This window comes from Spea bombifrons, chromosome 1 (genome assembly GCF_027358695.1).
Source record: "Spea bombifrons isolate aSpeBom1 chromosome 1, aSpeBom1.2.pri, whole genome shotgun sequence".
NCBI classification, from domain to species: domain Eukaryota; kingdom Metazoa; phylum Chordata; class Amphibia; order Anura; family Pelobatidae; genus Spea; species Spea bombifrons.
Window position 1 is genome coordinate 47,914,895 of NC_071087.1, and position 18,524 is coordinate 47,933,418.

Consider the following 18,524-nt stretch of genomic DNA (forward strand, 5'->3'; position numbering starts at 1 on the left):
TCTCTAAAAACAGTTGAATGTGATTTTACAGGAACTGAATGAGAAAGACGCCTCTGCGTCTGAATACGGTGATGAAAAGCCTGTTCTTGCTCGGCGAAGCTCTCGTGATGGGGAGCACAACGAAAGCGCGGCCTCTGAAATCAGACTTCTGGAGGAGAGTCTTCAGTGCAGCCAGGAGTTATTGGAATCTGCGGAACAAGAGAAGGTGGAACTTCTAAGCAAACTGAGCCTTCTTCACCATGAGCTGGAAAACGTCAAATTACACAAAGAAGAAATACAGAGCAAGCTGGAAAGTCTATTGAGTGAAAATGTTAATCTAAGAGAAAGCATGAAACACATTACTAAGTGTGTAAGTAGAACATTTTGACTCTTTCTATAGCTTGCCTTACTATTGCAGTTGTTAATAGACATGGTCTAATTTTTAAGTACTTGAGTAGTAGAATTCGTTACATGTAGTTATGTATATTAATCACATTTATCCCCAACGCTTTTTTTTTTTTTTTTTTTTTTTTTTTTTTAGGGTTCTGAAGTAGAAAATGTTGAATCTGTATCCTGTGAAGAGTTAGACCGAAAGCAAGTGTTTGATGATCTGAGGGGGGAGACCGTTCACAATTCATCTACAACACACCAAAATGAAACTGCAACTAATTCTGAGGTGTCCTCAGATGACAAGGTAAATGGCTACCGGTATCTCTCCGTACATCCTACGGCTTTAGTGAATCTATATTTCAGGTGACAGTTTTTAATTTGTCCTTATTACACTTTGGATTTTGAGCGACTGAATGGAATGGACCTTTTTATTCTTTTTTTGTGCCATGTTGGGTCCATTTGCATTATTTTTAATGCATCCAAATCAATGAAGACATTATTGGAGTTTTAAAACGAGACTTGTCATTTAGCTGCTCCCCAGCGGGATGCTTTGTAACGTGTATAAATGTATTGTAGGTTGACTGTTTAATGGAGGAAAAGACAACAGCACAGCTACAGCTTGTTTGTGAGAAGGGGGCGCTTGAGGAAACTCAGACTCTGTTACAAGGTGAAATGGAGACCCTTTCCAAGACTCTGCATGACACACAGTCTGCTCTTGAGTCTCTAGAAAGAGAAAAGCATGAGGCCCAAAGAGAACTCCAAAGTTTGCAACAGCAAATGGAAGCTGCTACTCAGGAGAAAGATGACCTGAAAATCACACTGTTTGGTCTGGAATCAGAGAGAGACCAGCTGAAGGAGCAGCTGCATGAGAACATTGAAACGGTAACAATTATGGTTAAAATAGTATTACATACGTTATGGTGGGTAAAAGGTGATGGAAACCCTTCCACTTAAATTTAATGGGTAGTAGAAGTATTATTAAACACTCATCTACAGACACCAGACAAGCCAGATGGCTTGTTTTTCCCTCAGAAATCTCATGGTGCTTTCACAACCACAAGGGATTCTGGGTAGGCACATGCAAATAAGGTTAACAATTATCACCTTTGCCTCTATATCCACTTTATACATGGATCCCTTGAAAGTAATTGCCCGCTGTACAAGACAGCCTTTAGACAAAACTTGGGAAGAGGTACAATAGCCAGATCACCACTCATGGACAGCTGTTTCGTCCTTCATGGGACTCGTCAGCATGAGGTTAAAATAGTAATTTTGAAATACATGTTTAACCGTTTGTTCATCTCAAGCCAACGGCCAATGAAAAGCTGAACTTCTGCCAAAAAAAGTTTTCCGTTGTTAAAGTGAGCTTTTAAACAGAAGGATGCAGAAATTATTGCAAATGACCTGGCCTTGCTAAGACTTCAAAGCATTAAATTAGTTGGAATTGGAAGTGTTATGGTGGTATTGGACCAGAGTTTTTATTTGGCACACGATCACACTAATTTTATTTGTTAACCAAGTGTAAATAAGATATTCCATTATGTTTGTTTTCTATTATGTATTTTAGATTATCCAAATGAAAGATGAACTGCAGAAGAAGATTGCTGAAGAGCAGCACATTTTCAGAGAGAAGCAGGAGCTTAAGGAATCACAGGAGAGACAAAAAGAGGAAATGGAGCAAGTAATGGAGAGTTTAAAGAACGCAGAGCTCACATTACAGACTCTCAAACAGGAAAAAGTTGAGACGGAGCAAAAACTTTTGGATCTTCAGCAGCAGACAGACGCCCTCTATCAGGAGAGAGAGGACCTGAAAATTGCACAGGAGAACTTGCTCTTGGAGAGGGATCAACTGAAAGAAAGCCTAAAAGAGCAAAATGAGATGGTAAGAGTTCTAAATTTTAGTTTGCCATGGTCTTTAACGCAAATGCAAAAACATAAAATCTGGATTATTTTTTTCCTCTTTATAGTATCTGTTCAATATAATATTTTGTTTATATAATTAATAACCTTTTGTGCATCAGGAGAATGGGGATATCCAACATGCCCACAAATTCAAGGATGAAGTGGAACGATTAACGGGTAGTATGAAGGATACAGAAGCCACATTACTGTCTCTGCAGCAAGAGAAAGCCGAGGCACTGCAAAAGCTCGCTGATCTCGAAATGAAAATGGAAACCCTGGCTCAGGAGGGTGATGAACTGAAGATGACTCAGGAGAACTTGAAATCTGAGAGGGACCAGCTGAAAGAAGAACTAAAAGAGAATGTCGAGTTGGTAAGAACACTTTATTTAAGAAATTGGAAAGAAAATTAACACCAGAACAAATTACTAGTTTTTCATGTGCTGGCTGGCATTTGTATTTTCAGCCTCCAAAGCAGCCATATTTCTTTTCTGTACCACCGATACTAGCTAACACAACCCTAAAGAGGTCTGTCCTGCATATTAGTGAATAAGCATTCATAGAGTTTAGATGTAGAGTCACATACGCATTTGAAAACTTCAGAAGTCCCTTTCAGCTGATTTGATTTGTCTAACTCAAATGCATTGGTTGATTTGTGTAAAGTTCAAGTGGTGGTATAACCATGACTCTCTTATAACCCCCATTAGGTTCCATGATCTTGTTCAAAATGTACCTTTTTTTGCAGGTTATGCAATTTAAACATGAACTAGAGAAGAAGGCTGCCGAAGAGCAGCAAATGGTTCATGAGAAGCAGCAGCTTGAGCAATCCCAGCAGCGACTTAAAGATGAAATAGAACAACTAACAGAGAGTTTGAAGGACACAGGGGCTTCGTTACAGACTCTCCAGCAGGAAAAAGCAGAGACGGAGGAAAAACTTCATGATCTTCAGCAACTAACTGAAACTCTTTCTAACGAGAGAAATGAGCTGAAAATAACACAGGAGAAATTAACTTCAGAGAGGGACCAGCTGAAAGAAGACCTGAAAGAGAACATTGATATGGTAAGAATCTTGAATAGGCCTTCAGAAAACAAAAGGCAATTTTAATTTCTTGTCTGACATTGCAGAAAAACAAACAAAACAAAGCATAGCTTTCCGTCATTTCCCTCCTTTCGGTGTCTCAATGGGGTGTATGCTATACTTTGTACAGTTGGAATTCACAATTTGCAGCATCACCAACTAAAATAGTTGTGCTGACTCTATTGTTCATGCAACTTTCGAGTTTTGGGCTTTCATTTATTCCTATCCACAAAGTCAAGGTGACCTAACACGGTTCTGTGCACCAAACAAAACCGCTGAGTCGCGTAGCGCTTTCGTTTCTGCACAGACTGATGAATTAATAATCTTTCACGCAAGTTAGATTTTTTTTTTTACCAGTTCGAATGTCAAGGACAACTAATAGGGAGTGAGGGTAGGAAATCAGTTGGATTGTATCAGGGTATGCATTACACACCGCATACTCCTACATACTGTGAAACGTAGAGTAATGTTTTATACATGGGGTTCGCCAACAGAGTTTCCAGTCCCACCAGCCATGGTTCCCATGATTTGCGTCAACCATTTTATTCACCAAAGCCTAGCTTACGATTATCCAGCGTTTGAGCTTTCCACATGTTTTTGAATGTTTTTACATACTTTATTTTGATAGCATCTTGTCTACAGAAATGTGCATTGTTAATGTAGAACCTTAGAAAAGCTCTATAACATTACCCTATTGTGATTATATTTCTATAGTCTGTAGAGACCCAGGATGACCTCAGAAGAGCTCAAGAAGAATTACAACAACAGAAGAAAAGAGAAGAGCAGCTGACAAATCAGATTTCTTCATTACAAGAAAATGTATGTAATAGAATACCTTACTGTGTACCTACTGCATTTGTGAACTTGTTTTTTTATGTTTATTGATTTTTGTCTGTGTGCATCTTCAAAGATATCTTCTCTAGAAAAGGAACTACGCGACCATGAAACCATTATGAGTGAAGGTCTTGGCGACAGAGAGGTCCTTAATGAGTCGCTGGAACGACTGACTTCCAACGTGGAGCAGCTTAACCAAACTCTACGAGGCAAAGAACTGGAGCTGGAGCATGTGAAACGGGAGAAAGAAGAAGCTTCCAAGAAAGCTCGAGATCTTACAGAAGACATTCAAACCGTCACAGAGGAGAGGGATCAGCTGCTGCTTTCAAAGGAAACTTTACAAGAAGAGGTACGTTTCCAGTTGGCAATGTTGTCATTGTGTGTACTGAACAATTCAGGCATGTATACAATAGCTTGTGATTTTACAGAACAGCCAAACTATTTCAACACTGTGATACTGTTATATGTGAGGAATGGCCGGCCCCAGTGTGCTTGTCCTTCATAGTTTATATTCAGCTCATACCACCTTGCAGGAGTAGCTCAGTGAGTGGCATTACTTAATGCAAATACAGGGAGTTAGGTCATATCAACGCGGGCTTTGTGGAGTGCATTCCTCTAGGATATGTCTGGCTATATCTGAGAAGTAGTGGTCAGTATGCGAATGAAAGCCGTATAAAAATTAATATTCCTTGAAATGTTCTTAATATTTCACTCAATCGTGTAAATTCTACTCTTTAAATAACTCTTTCCAGATAAGTTCTGTAGAAGTCATGGCTTTTGGCGCATGCAATACTATATTAGGCCTGTTTAATAAGGAGTATTGGTTTCATGGTGCACTATTTTGGATCTGAATGTGTGCTTTCATCTTGATTGTGCTATTGCACTCCAGAAAAGAAAAATTAGATGTCTGATTATTGTTTTGGGTTCTGTTGTTATACAGGCCGAGAAGTTAAGAATCGATCTAGAGACACTGAAAAATCAACACGATGTCCTCCAAGTGCTGCAAACCAAAGAAAGCAGCCGCTTGGAAGAACTGGTTACTGAAATAGACCAACTGAAGGAGAAGATGGAGAGTCGAGACGCTACAGTTCAGAACATGGAGGATGAAAAAAATCAGCTCCAAAAGACTGTACTGGAACAAGAGCTGAAAATCTCCTCTCTCTATCAGGACCAGGAGCAGTTCCAACAACTTCTTCAGAGAGTGAGAAGTGAAAAGGAAAATATTTATAATGATCTTCAGGCCCAGGAGACTGAAGTAAGTATTTTAAGAATCCGTAAACTGTTTGTTCGCACTGTGTAACTTCTGAGATTCACCTGGAACTTTTCATTAGTCCGCACAGCTGCTGGAGGAGTTGAGTAAATGTAAGCTGGAACTTCAGACTATCAAGCAAAAAAATGACGAGATTAACGAGACTCTTGGAGCAAAAGCAAATAAGATCGAACAGCTGTTACTGCAGGTGTCCGCTTTAGAGCTAAAGACTCAGGAGCTAGAGGAGGTATGTTTGTGGTTCGTTGATAAGCGAAAGAAAGTTGGCACTTACTAAACATTACATCACTTTTGTTTTATATGGCTTTACATCAAATTATCAGTCTTGCTATGTGTTTAATATTCTATTTATTAATGTTAATTGTTTTATTTGTGCAGCTTTTGTAAGTGTCTTTGTTAGAAACTGTTAATGAATTGCAATTATTGAGTAACGGTGTATTCTAATTATCCATAGAGTGGCAATCTTTGAAAGCTCCCTTCATTGATCCCTTTTTTTTGGGGGGGGGGTATTTTGACACTTTAGGTCCACTTGGTTGTGTATTTTGATATAGAACTCAGGTTGCCTAATTATTTCTTGTTCTTGTATCTGCATAAGACTGCCTACCCCATTAGTATAGAGGAGATAATGTTTTTGTATTTATTTTATAATGAAAATGTGTTTTTAAACAATTTAGTTTTGTGTAGTCTGACTTGCCGTACATGATTTAATTTTCTTCTGTGTACGCATGTATTTTTAGGAGGTCAAAAATGAAAAACTGAAGAATGTTCAGCTTTGCGATGAGCTTGATCAGAAGAAGGAAGAGATTTTACTTTTGAATTTAAAGCCCAGTGAACCTTTGCAAGAAGAAGATGAAGTTGCTGAATGCACAAACACCTTGGAAAACCAGAATGAAAAATTAATGGTATTACTGCTCTGAAAGTGACTTGTGACGAGCTGTGGTTTTCTTTCATAACTCTTGCCAATGTAATAATTTAAAAAGGGTTAAGTAGTGGTATTTTGAAACACGCCCAATACATTTTCAGAACTATTTCAATCCATCTACATCAGAATCTTTCCTGATCTCCCATGGTGTGGGTTAGCCAACCCTGATGTCCGATGTAGTACATTGGCTGCACACTTCCAATAACATCAGACCTATACTGCTGTTATTGAGGTCAAAAGCGGCTCTACTTGGGATAGACCATGCCACACTCACCCAACGGGAAGACTAAGTGAAGAACAGCACTGCTCTAACAGAATGTCCTAGATTTATAAGCGTTTGTTTTTCTTCACAAACAGGATCTCATGGTGAAAATCTCCAGTGGATATAGTGATCATCACAGTTTGCTCACCAACCTCTCTAGTGAGCTTCAAACTGAGACAGAGTTGTACAAACAGATGATGTGTCAGGTAAAGGAAGTTCTATCATCGGCACAGTCCAGGTCATTTGGGAATTTACAGACTGAGCATCAGAAACTGAACGTTCAGCTGATAACTCTTCTTAACAAGTTTCAGGTATGTATGGCCTGTGTACGTGGTATAAACGATACAGTGGTGGTGTAATAGGGCACTAATTGCTTTTGGGGCTTTCCTTTGCAGATTATATACAGAAATGCTGCAGTCAAAGAAGAGCAGTACAGCTTAATAAAGGTCTATGAACATGAGTTGATTGCAGAGCAGAAGAGAAATGATGAACTCAAACTTCAGATCCAGAGCCTGGAGCAAAATGGCACAAAATGGTCAGAATCCGCAGCAGAGAAATTTAAGTTCTGTCAACTTGAATTCTTAAAGAAGCAAATTGACAGGAAGTGCAACCTCACAAAGGTATTAATCATGAGCAAATGTCATAAGCCTTATTTCCCCTTGTCTTTTAAGATTTCCCTTGGAGTTCTTAACTCCACCAGATTCTCCTGTTGATAGTTAGACGAGAGGTTTACTTTGGAGTCGAGTGATTACTGAAGTTTGTGTTTCCATGCTTTAAAAAAAAAATATATATACATATAATAAATTTCATTGGTTTTGTACAGCTTGTTGAAGATGATTTATCAGAGGTTCAGACCATTCTAACAAGTGTGGGAGAGAAACTTCAAGAAGAAGTGAAATCTAAGAAGGATTTCCATCATTGGCTAGATGAGTTCAAGGGCCTGCACTTTGACCCCCAAAAACTAAATGATGGTGTTCAACAGGAAAATAAGAGACTTTCCGGACTTCTGCAACTAATGACGAAGAAGCTTAAGGTAAAGTGTAATTTTTCTTTTATGCGCGTTTTTCAGTCGATGGCCATGTAAACCTCTTATGAGCCAGAGGACATTTGCTATGTGCGCATGGAAGGCCTAGATTAGCCGTTATCTGCTGTATTTGGTACAATTGCCTACTTTTTGGAGCTCTGATCTGTGCTATTCTTTAGTTGGGAGAGCAGAATTTGCATATGGAAATAAAAAAAAAATAAAAAAAAAAGCACACACTTTGCTGGAATGAAACCCTGCATATAACTGCTTTATTTTCTGGCGTTACAGGCTGTTGTTCAGTCAAAGATAAACCGTGAGGTTAAGTTATACATTAAACAATTTGAAAAAGAAATCCAAGAAACAAAAGATAAGAATACAGAGCTGCTGAAAAGAGTACAGCAACTTGCTCCCAGTGCAAACATGAATGCTATAGACGAAGAAAATGCAAGGCTTCAAGAACAATTGAAGGGTGTACATGCTCAGTTAAAGGTAATTCCTATTTAATGGTAAATCTTATCTCAAATTGAAAATTAGCTAATTAAAAGCTAGTATATTTAATTTCTGAGATGCATAGGAGATTGTGTGTAAGAAGTGATTATGGTGCAAAGTTTTTAGAAGCCTTTTTTTTTCTCACCATGGCAAACTATGGCATAGTGCTGCAACTTTACACTAGAATTACTTGCACGCCACATCTGGTCTTTTTTTGTCCATTTTGAAACTAAAAATGTGTAGCCTGGATTCATGATACACCTGTTCCCCTGCTCCATAAAGCACAATTAAGTTCCTTTTTGTATTTTTGTGCATGTGGTTACTGTATTGTTAACTGCTTGGCAACTTGCATTTTTCTTTCGTATAACTTTTTTCTCTCTCAATGCCTCATAGAAAATGCAGTCCAGAATACAAGCACTGGAAGGTGAGCTGGACTCGGCCAAAGTGTATGCCAGACAAAAAGGAGAAACTGCATCCTTGCTGCAGAGCAAACTGTTATCACACCCAGCTGAAGCAGAACTGTCAAAGATGCAGGCGAAGATGGCTGAACAAGAAAACAATCTTCAGGCCGCACTAAAGGAGATCAAAAATCTACACGTATGTGTTTATAAAGCCTTCAATTTATTGTGTGTGTTTAACTATGGGCGCAAATGAATATTTCCCATGGTAGTAAACCTATGGTGCCCTGGCTGGAGTGATTCACGTTGATGCATTTTCTTTAGGATAAAGTTTCCAAAGGTGCAAAACCATACCAAGAGGAAATAGATGACCTCAAAACACAAGTTGTGAAGATAGAGATGGAAAAAATGAAACTGACAAAATCAATGGACAAAGAGTAAGTGCAAACCCATCACTGAAAAGAACAGGCGTTGGTGACTGTTGGTGCAATCGTCGGTAATGGAGCCACCATTGCCTTGATCGCTCATGTCCAGTGACGACCGCTTCCAAATTAATATTGACTAAAGGCTAATGTTTGTTGCTGTGTGCTAGCAGCTACATTTTTGGCTTTCTCCTTGGATGCCATTGCCTTCCATGAGCTGTATTAGCAATATAAGTCTAGTAATACTAGTAGTGGTGGGGTGTTTTGTTCGTTTTGACCCCCGTAACCTACTTTTATATGTATATATGGGTGCATTTGGTCGTTTCTTCAACATAGCAGTCATTTACAGGAGAGTTGTAATCTACCCCCCTCCCCCCCACAGTAAATATTACAAAAAAATCAACCCCAACGAGCTTATCTTGTAAATAAAGGCTTGATTGGCCCTTTAGAGTACATGGTTATATCGGTGACACCATGACCAATTTTATTATGCAGGGCCAGCCATTCTTGGTGAAAAAACTTGGTCTTTCATAATGTATAGTAAAGTGTCAGAGTTGAAAGAGCAGGGCTCCTGTGAACACCCTGTAGAAATCCCATGTGGTTAATCACAATTGGTCCTTGTGTGTATTGTAGAATTGCATCATTAAAGGCTTGCGTTGACGATAAAGAAGAATGTTTGCGGAAATTAAAGGAAAAATTAAGAAGAATGCAAAATGAAGGCGATGCTACGGGTAGGTTTAAAAACATGAGATGTGCGTTGTGATTTTAAGCGTAAAACTCCTAAAAGAGAATATATGACCTTATCATTTGTAAACATGATGTGCTGAATAAAATGTTTCATAAACTGAGATCACCCGTAGATTTCCTTTTTCTTTCATTTTGTTTCCAAATAGTTTGTATCGAGAAAATCGCCCCCAGTTCCTCCCAGTTTCCAGTAACATGTGGTGGTGGAAGCGGCATAGTCCAGAGCACAGCCTTGCTGGTTCTTCGGTCGGAAAAGGCGGCACTGGAAAAGGAGCTTGCGCAGTATAAGAAAAAATATCTTCAAATGTCAAGGTAAGGCTGAAATGTAAGATGTTTTTGGTTTTTTGTTTTTAATTCCTTTTTCTTTTAAGTAAAAAATTTTTTTTGTCCTTTTTAAAGAAACACATCAGATCATGAAGATAAACAAAAAGGCAAAGTATCTGAAGCAGCAGTGTCCCGATCAAGCATTTCACATCAGTCATTAGGAATGTCGTCATCATCCAGTGTGGCTGAGGCACAAAGACCCCCTCCCGTTTCTCCAACCAAGTCTGAGATTCTTCACTTCTATGTGACGTCTCCGGGCAGAACCGGACTGAGCAGAAAGCGAGGAGGGTCTCCATGCAAGGCGCAGATAATGAAACCTGTTGCGCTATCCCCGTGCAAGGCTGAAAGGCTCAGTATGCCCACGGTTTCTCCAAAGAAGTCTGCCGTACGTAGAAAGTCCCCTGTTAAGCTTGATGGCCCATTACTCAGCAATTTGACTGTATCGCCATCCAAAAAGCAGAACTTGCAACAAACTTTAGATTCCCCTAAAAGTAAATTCTTCGATGTGAGGTCCAAGTCACTACCATATTGTCCAACACAGTTTTTCGACAATTCCAAGCTAGGTGATTTTCCAGGTAAGTTGGCTAATTTTGATCTGTATTTCTTTTAAATGATTGTTTGTTGGTCTTAACCTTCAGAACCATTAAATATATGCCTCACATCATGGAGCTGGGCTCATTTTATGTGAGGCATGGATGTTTTCATGCATGTTGCTTGTTAATCAGACATAAGATGTGAAGACTACTGGGGCTCACAAACTTACACTAAATGGCTGGTGGTGCGTTCACTAATCCAGAAGTCTACCGTGATTTCTAATGCACAAACCCCAGTGAGCTTCTGCCTGCCTGCCTTCATATACTATGGAGACAGGTTTCAGTTTCTTATTCCCCTGTCAGTCTTCATCAGTTGTCCTTTGTGTGTCGTTCCTTTACCTGTCATGTTGGTCCTGCGACATATGGTCACCCTTTTCCCAAACAATTGTGTTGACTGAAAAACAAGCACAAGTTCTAGCTGGTTTAATTTATACTAAAAACTGTTATGACAACAGTTCCCCTTTAAATCAGTATAGTGTGCAAGCCTTCAGACATGCTTCATGAAGGTATATAAGGCTTTACAAATGCAAACCAGATCAGGAGACCAAGAGTGGAATGGCTTCAAGGGCAAAGCACTTCGGACAGGGCTGGTCTGAGTTGGACCAGCCAACACTCTGAGGCAGGTGAGCAATGAGGTCACATAACTCTACATTACTGGATCCTGCGTGTTAAAAGCACAGATGCAAGGACATCTAAAGAGGCCCTGGCTGATGTAAGGGTTATTGAGCATGCTTGTTTTAGTGTGTAGGCACTTAGCCATACCTGCCACCAGGCCAGAAGGTTCTAGCCCTCTCATGAACGTAAAATAGGAGAGAGAAAATGAGATCGATGGTGAATTGAAAACGTTAGTATGTAAACATCTTGCGCACACAGGCGGTCCATGTGAGTAGCAGCAGCCAATTCAATGTACGCTAGCAAAATATCCGCATGGGCCATATACACGTGATAGGCTGCTGGTGTTGCCGTTGGTTTTAATGGGTGCTAAGCTCCCACTGGTTACAATGGAAGTAGAGGCAGCTGGGGAAGGATTTAAATGAGACAAAATTTTAAGGCCTATGTTGAAAATAGTCATGATTTTTTTAGCTCTGATCTTCTAAGTTTTCACTCAAACTGGCCTTTTTAGTACTACGCTGAAAAAAATTCCGTTTAAAGGCACCGGACAAATCAAAATCCAAAGTGCTCAGTCTTAAATCTGAGTGTCTGCATCAGGTGCTTCCATATTTACTTGTCCATTAAAGTAACCTAAAGCTGCGTGCCAATGATTACATTGAGCCTATGCAGAAAAGCTTATTCCACAATGGAAGTATGGAGCAGAAGTGATACATTTGTTGGTTCCTAATAACCGCTTCTGTGAGTGAATGTTGTCTTGTGTTCCAGATGTTGAATATGATCTGTGTTTGTGATCTTTTTCCCTATAGCTTAATTTCTTCCTTTTTCTCCCATCTGTTGCTGATTTTAAACTCCGTCCCACCTTTCTCTTGAGACGCATAGCTACGTACGCAGTAAATTTACCAGTCTCCTGGCAATTTCCGAGGCTGCTCTGTTAGCTGGAGTGCTGTCAACACATGTTGGTTCTTAAACATTTCGAATTTTGTGTTTAGTTTTTGGGGTTTTTTAAATAGAAAGTTTCATATAAATTGTTGCTGTTTCTTTGCAGATTTAAACAACGAAGCTGCAGCTCCAACAAGTCAGAATGATGAATGGTGGTTTGCGCCGAAAAAACCCACAACCAATGAATGTAAAACTTCCTAAATATTTCTATTAAAACCCTATTGCTTTATGCCTTGTAAATCTCCAAAGTTATATATGTTTTTATAGTTTCTGAATGTTTTTATGTTTTTTCTCTTTAGCACAGCAAAATCACTGTATTTTGGAAATAAGAAATGGTATACTAAAAACTAGAATTTAATTTTATTTATTACTCAAGAAACATAAGATCACTATGACACCAGTGCACATGGATTATGTTAACATGTTTTTATGTCTGTCTTTGTTAATAAAGTGCAATACGTCTTTTTGATTAGTGTCCAGTTAATTATTTCTTATGTGTTGGTGAGATTGATGCAGTGTTTTTTTTCCCAACATACAGTGGCAGTACGCTGGGTAATGTTCTTTTCTCGGGACAAGATCTAAAGACAAAACAAACAATTAAGTGCCCCGGAACCCCTCCTCCTTACCCATAAAACCAGGGCGAAACCGGAGGAAGACAGTTCTTTTCTTGTCCCTTGCAGGGACGGACAGGTCTTTCGTCGGTCTGGACGGGTGTTTCATCTATCCGGACAGGAGTTCGGCAGCTGGTGAGGCACACGGGTTGCTGCCTGGGGGTCTTCGTTGCCTCCGATTGCTCCCCGGGTGGTGAGCAGAGAGAGGCTTCCCTCCGTAGCGGTCCGCGTTACGGAGGATGTAATGGCGTCTTCCTTATCTGAGCAAGGAAGTGGGAGCATGCGCAGTTTGGGTGGAACGCACGCCCGGGTGTCGTTGCGTTCCACTGAAGATCCGATCGCGCTACTGAGCATGCGCGAATCGGATCTTCCGGAGGGCGGCAATTTTAAAAATTGCATTTAAGCGCTTTGCCTGTCTGACTGCTGGAGCTTTCGTCAGTACAGTGCAGCCGTGTCACCAGCCCCCCCACACGGTTCAGAGGAGGTTAGGGTAAGATATTTTCTTTATCTTGACTCTTTCCTATCCTCTTCCCTCCTAAAAAAAAAAAAAAAAAAAAAAAAAAAAAACTTTTAATATAAAATATCTTTATTTTTCATCAGATGTCTAGTCCGTTACCGTCAGAGAATCCGGATAAGGATAAAAGACCTCCTTCCGCTCCCAAAAAGGCCACTTCCAAAGCTAAGCATTTGTCTTGTGCTGAATGTGCTACTCCACTGCCTGATGGCTGCAGGAAAAAGGTGTGCAATGCCTGCTCTGCTGAACAGCTTGCTGCTGAAAAGCGCAAAGACCTTCAATCCTTCCTCGGGTGGTTCCAGGAAAATTTAGCGCAAACTTTTGAGGCATTTCAATTCTCGGCAGCTCAATCTCAGGAGAGAGTCAAGTTGGATTCCACGCACAAACGCAAGAGATCCAGGTCTTCATCTCATTCAGACCTTTCCTCGGGTGAGGTCTCCCGGTCCTCTAGTTCTTCTAGTGATAGTTCAGAGGAAGAGATGGTTTTCCCCTCCCAGGATCTCCGTAAGTTCACCAAGGAGGTGACTCGTATGCTCCTAGTAGGAGATGTGGGGAAGGTTAAAGGTTTTCCGGTACTCCCTAAAGTGGATGACCTTATCGCCAGGGAATGGAAGCACCCTGAAAAAAGAGCCTTCATTTCTAAACGCTTTAAGCAGTTGTTCAGGCTTCAGGGGGAATATTCTTGGGAAGATCCCCCCAAAGTGGACGTACAGGTGGCCCAGCTCTCCAAAAAGACTACTCTCCCCATCGGTGTAGTGTCCGGGCTTAAAGACCCTATGGACAGGAGAGCGGAGACTTCTTGCAGGCGGGTGTTCCAGGCGGCAGGAGCTCAATGCAAGGTGGCAGTGTCTAGTGCTGCAGTGGCTAGGGCCCAGCACATGTGGCTTCAACTTTTGCAGGATCGTCTTGCGGAGGATGCTGATTCAGAGATTAATAAACTGTTGAAGAATTTAAGGCTTTCCAACGATTTTTTTGTGGATTCAGCTCAGGAGTCTCTTAAGCTATCAGCCAAGAACATGGCCTTGTCATCTGTATCACGCAGGGCCATTTGGTTACGGTCCTGGACGGCGGATTCAGCTTCTAAGTCTGCGCTTTGTGACTTACCTTTAGAGGGTAAGAAGTTGTTTGGTGCTCCGTTGGAGGATCTTATTAAACAGATTTCGGATACTAAAAGAGCTTTGCCTCAGGATCGAAGGCCAAGGTGGAACCGTAGATATCCTTATAGGAACCCGAGACCCGTCTTCCAATCCTCCAGATCTCAGAATTTTCGTGGGCCATTTGGAGATAAAAAATTCCAAGATCGGCCGAAAAAGCAGGATAAAAGAAAGTTCTGACTGCAAGGTGGGAGGACGTCTTCGTCACTTCAGCCTATCCTGGGAACAGACCACACAAAATCCGTGGGTTCGTCAAATTATTTCGGAAGGTTACAGGATAGAGTTCTTTCGGCCTCCGGTCCACCACTTCCTGATTTCGTCCTACCCTTTAGAACGAAAAAATTTGTCTCTCTTTTCCGAAAGCATGAAGCTTCTGGGAAAAGCGGTGATAGAGACGGTTCCCGTTCACCAAAGATTTCAAGGAGTGTATTCCCGGTTGTTTCTGGTACCAAAGCCGGATGGCTCCTTTCGTCCGGTTCTAGACCTGAAGTCAGTAAACCGCTGTATCCCCTACCAGCATTTCCGGATGGAGAGTATCACCTCAGTCACTCAGGTGCTAAAGAAGGGAGATTTGATGGTCACCTTAGACCTGAAAGACGCTTATCTTCATGTACCGATTGCCGAAGCGTCCAGAAAGTTTCTGAGGTTTGCTTTGCGCGTCAATCACAGGGTGCATCATTTCCAGTTCAAGGCCCTTCCTTTCGGTCTGGCATCAGCCCCAAGAGTTTTTACAAAGATCCTTTGTCCGTTGACGGCTCATCTCAGAGAACAAGGTATCTCGATAATTCCTTACCTGGACGATTGGCTGATCATGGCGGCCTCCCGGGAGAAACTTTTGTCAGACCTTTCCGTTACTATGAAGTTTCTGGAAATCCACGGATGGTTAATCAACAAGAAAAAATCTTGCCTCATTCCCTCTTCCAGGACGCTTTTTCTGGGGTTTTTGGTGGACTCAATGTCCCTTTGCGTTTATCTTCCGCGTTCCAAGCGCCTCAAGATAAAACAAGAGATCTCGTCGCTGCAAAGAAATCCAATTTGCTCTGTCAGGAAGGCTATGAGCATTCTGGGTCTTCTCACCTCTGCCATCCCGGCGGTTCCTTGGGCAAGGTGTCAACTTCGTCCCTTGCAATGGCAGATCCTCTCGAACTGGTCCAGGCAAGAAGAAGATCTGGAAACGTCCTTCGCTATAAGCAGCCAGGTTCTCTCCCAGTTGAATTGGTGGAAGCAGTCGTCCCATCTCGCCAGAGGACTCTCTTTCCGTCCCAGAAATTGGATTATTATCACCACGGATGCCTCCGCCCGAGGATGGGGAGCCCATGTGGGCTCCCTTTTTCGAAGAGGAGATTGGGCTCCAGTAGATGCTGTCCGCTCTTCAAATTTCCGAGAGCTAAAAGCAATTCTTCAGGCTCTCCTGGCCTTCAGATCGTTGATAGAGGGTCAAGCTGTCAAGATCCAATCAGACAACGCAGCGGCCGTCGCATATATCAACAAGCAGGGCGGCACGCGGATCCGGAGTCTTCAGATCCTGTGCGCAGTTATTATGGAGTGGGCCCAACTTCATTTGACGGACATTTCGGCGACGCACATCAGAGGTCGCTACAATTTAATCGCGGACGATTTAAGCAGAGCAAGATGGTCACAGACAGAATGGTCTTTGACCCCTCAAACCTTCTCCACTCTGGTGTCACGCTTCGGTCTTCCGGAAGTGGATTTGATGGCGACTCGCAAGAACCGCAAGGTCCCGGTATTCGCGTCCCTCAACCGATGGGATCTTCCGCAATTTTTGGACGGTCTTTCCATGGTGTGGAATTTCCGGTTAGCCTACATCTTCCCGCCGGTGGCATTGATTCCTCGAGTTCTGCTGAAAATCCGACACGACAAAGCCAGGGTCTTGGCCATCCTTCCATACTGGCCCAACAGGGGTTGGTTTGTCCTCCTCCGGCAGTTGACCATCACCTTTTGGGAGCTTCCGATTTCTCCACATCTTCTCGAGAACATCGACCTTCGCCTGGAACTTCTTCAGATGTTCCGTTTGACAGCCTGGCTGTTGCAAGGCTGATCTTGAGTGACCAGGGTTTGGACGAGGACGTCGCAGACTTTCTGTTAACTTCTGTCCGGAGTTCGACGTCCAAGATTTATTTTCGGGTATGGACCAAGTTCCTTCGATGGTGCACCACTAGGCACATTCCCATTTTTCCTCCTGCCATCAATTCCGTCATTTCTTTCTTACAGGAAGGTTTGACTTTGGGCCTTAGTGTCTCGACCCTTAAAGGGCAGATCTCGGCCCTTAGTCATTTTTTTCTTTCAGATCTGGCCTCTCACATGCTTATTAGACGTTTTTTTAAGGCCGCTACTATTCGCCGTCCTCCTAGGAGGTCCTTGTTTCCATCGTGGGATCTTGCCATTGTACTTCGAGCATTGTGTTCAGCTCCATTTGAACCTCTGGAGGAGGTATCCATGAAGTTTCTGTCGCTGAAAACAGTTTTTTTAGTGGCTATTACATCGGCTAGGAGAGTTGGGGAAATCCAGGCGCTTTCATCCTCTCCGGAGTTTACGATTTTTCATGAAGATAAAGTTGTTCTCCATGTTAAGCCTTCTTTTCTTCCTAAGGTCATTTCCCGGTCCAGTATTTGTCAGCCCTTGGTCCTTCCTACTTTTTTTCCGTGTCCTTCCTCTCCGGATGAATTGATTTGGCACACGTTAGATGTCAAGAGAGCTTTGGAAATTTATATTGCTCGTACCTCCTCCATCCGTTCTTCAGACCAGCTATTCATCAAATACTTTGGACGGTCGGCCGGGTCAGCAGTTTCTAAAGCTTCTATTTCTCGTTGGCTGGTGGACGCCATCCGCATGGCTTACCACGCTAGTGGTCTCGCTCTACAATGGCCCATCAGGGCACATTCTACTCGGGCTATGGCGGCCTCCTGGGCTGAAAAAGCTGCGGCTTCTCCTGAGGACATTTGTAGGGCTGCTACCTGGTCCTCGTTTTCCACTTTCGTGCACCATTATCGGCTAGACATCTTTTCCTCCTCTGCGGCGGATTTTGGGCGTAAGGTGCTCCAGGCGGTGGTCTCCTGATATGGCCCCCCCATTTCTGGGATCTTGCTACATCCCAGCGTACTGCCACTGTATGTTGGGAAAAATGGAAATTTTTACTCACCGTAAATTCCTTTTTCCTTAATACAGTGGCAGTACCAGTTTCCCTCCCTTATATAATAAATTATGTTTGGCAAGCTATTTGGTGTCTGTCTTGTTACTTACTGTCTTCCTCCGGTTTCGCCCTGGTTTTTATGGGTAAGGAGGAGGGGTTCCGGGGCACTTAATTGTTTGTTTTGTCTTTAGATCTTGTCCCGAGAAAAGAACATTACCCAGCGTACTGCCACTGTATTAAGGAAAAAGGAATTTACGGTGAGTAAAAATTTCCATTTTTGTTTGTTTTTTACGTGATGTGTCTAATGCTGTCTTCACGATAAGCGGCATTAGTGTGTTCATTGGAAATCTATGGGAGCTCTTTCTGTGCATGCCGGGAGTCTCAGACCTCCTAGAGCTCATAGATACAGCAGGCACGTGGGAGCAGATAAACTAATCTTGCAAGGCAAGGAGCTGAGAGGGATGGAGAATGATGCAAATGCATAAGAGGATTCTGCTGAATCCACCCATACATTTACAAGGTAGAGAAAACAAAGCGGGCGCTCGGTCATCATAAATGATGAGTGTCTGTACTTCAAAATTGATAATTGCCTTCATCAAACATGTTTTTTAGTTTTAACTATTAAAGCAGCCCTGTCAATTAAGTCCAGATTTAAGCCTATCTTTTGGGATAAATATTAACCAAATACTCTGTTTTTCTGCAGGTTCTTCTTGGGATGGGGTATAACCATTATGACAACAGATGGCTAAACTAGATTGTATTTTCTTCTAAGCATGTATGATTTTCCTTCGATAAATACAGGAAGAAGCTACAAGGATGCAGAAGGTTACTCCTCTGATGCATATAGCGGGGGCGTCTGACTTTCTACTTATTGCAAATGAAAGTAAACAATAGGCCAAGAATTGAGCACTCTTACAA

General features: G+C 41.9%; 1 protein-coding gene across 1 annotated transcript in view; it reads left to right on the forward strand.

The window, feature by feature from the left end:
* CENPE (centromere protein E) overlaps positions 1-12,642 on the forward strand; it is a 33,597-nt gene extending 20,955 nt beyond the window's left edge. The window contains exons 36-56 of the mRNA XM_053461542.1: positions 32-349; positions 521-673; positions 946-1,251; positions 1,937-2,257; positions 2,394-2,642; positions 3,014-3,328; positions 4,061-4,165; positions 4,257-4,529; positions 5,121-5,435; positions 5,512-5,676; positions 6,185-6,349; positions 6,727-6,942; positions 7,027-7,251; positions 7,455-7,664; positions 7,944-8,144; positions 8,538-8,741; positions 8,867-8,979; positions 9,598-9,695; positions 9,858-10,020; positions 10,108-10,607; positions 12,283-12,642. Of these exons, the coding sequence (XP_053317517.1) occupies positions 32-349; positions 521-673; positions 946-1,251; positions 1,937-2,257; positions 2,394-2,642; positions 3,014-3,328; positions 4,061-4,165; positions 4,257-4,529; positions 5,121-5,435; positions 5,512-5,676; positions 6,185-6,349; positions 6,727-6,942; positions 7,027-7,251; positions 7,455-7,664; positions 7,944-8,144; positions 8,538-8,741; positions 8,867-8,979; positions 9,598-9,695; positions 9,858-10,020; positions 10,108-10,607; positions 12,283-12,377 (4,710 nt within the window). The 3' untranslated portion in view covers positions 12,378-12,642. The remainder of the gene's footprint in view (positions 1-31; positions 350-520; positions 674-945; positions 1,252-1,936; positions 2,258-2,393; positions 2,643-3,013; positions 3,329-4,060; positions 4,166-4,256; positions 4,530-5,120; positions 5,436-5,511; positions 5,677-6,184; positions 6,350-6,726; positions 6,943-7,026; positions 7,252-7,454; positions 7,665-7,943; positions 8,145-8,537; positions 8,742-8,866; positions 8,980-9,597; positions 9,696-9,857; positions 10,021-10,107; positions 10,608-12,282) is intronic.
* Positions 12,643-18,524: the final 5,882 nt, after the last annotated feature.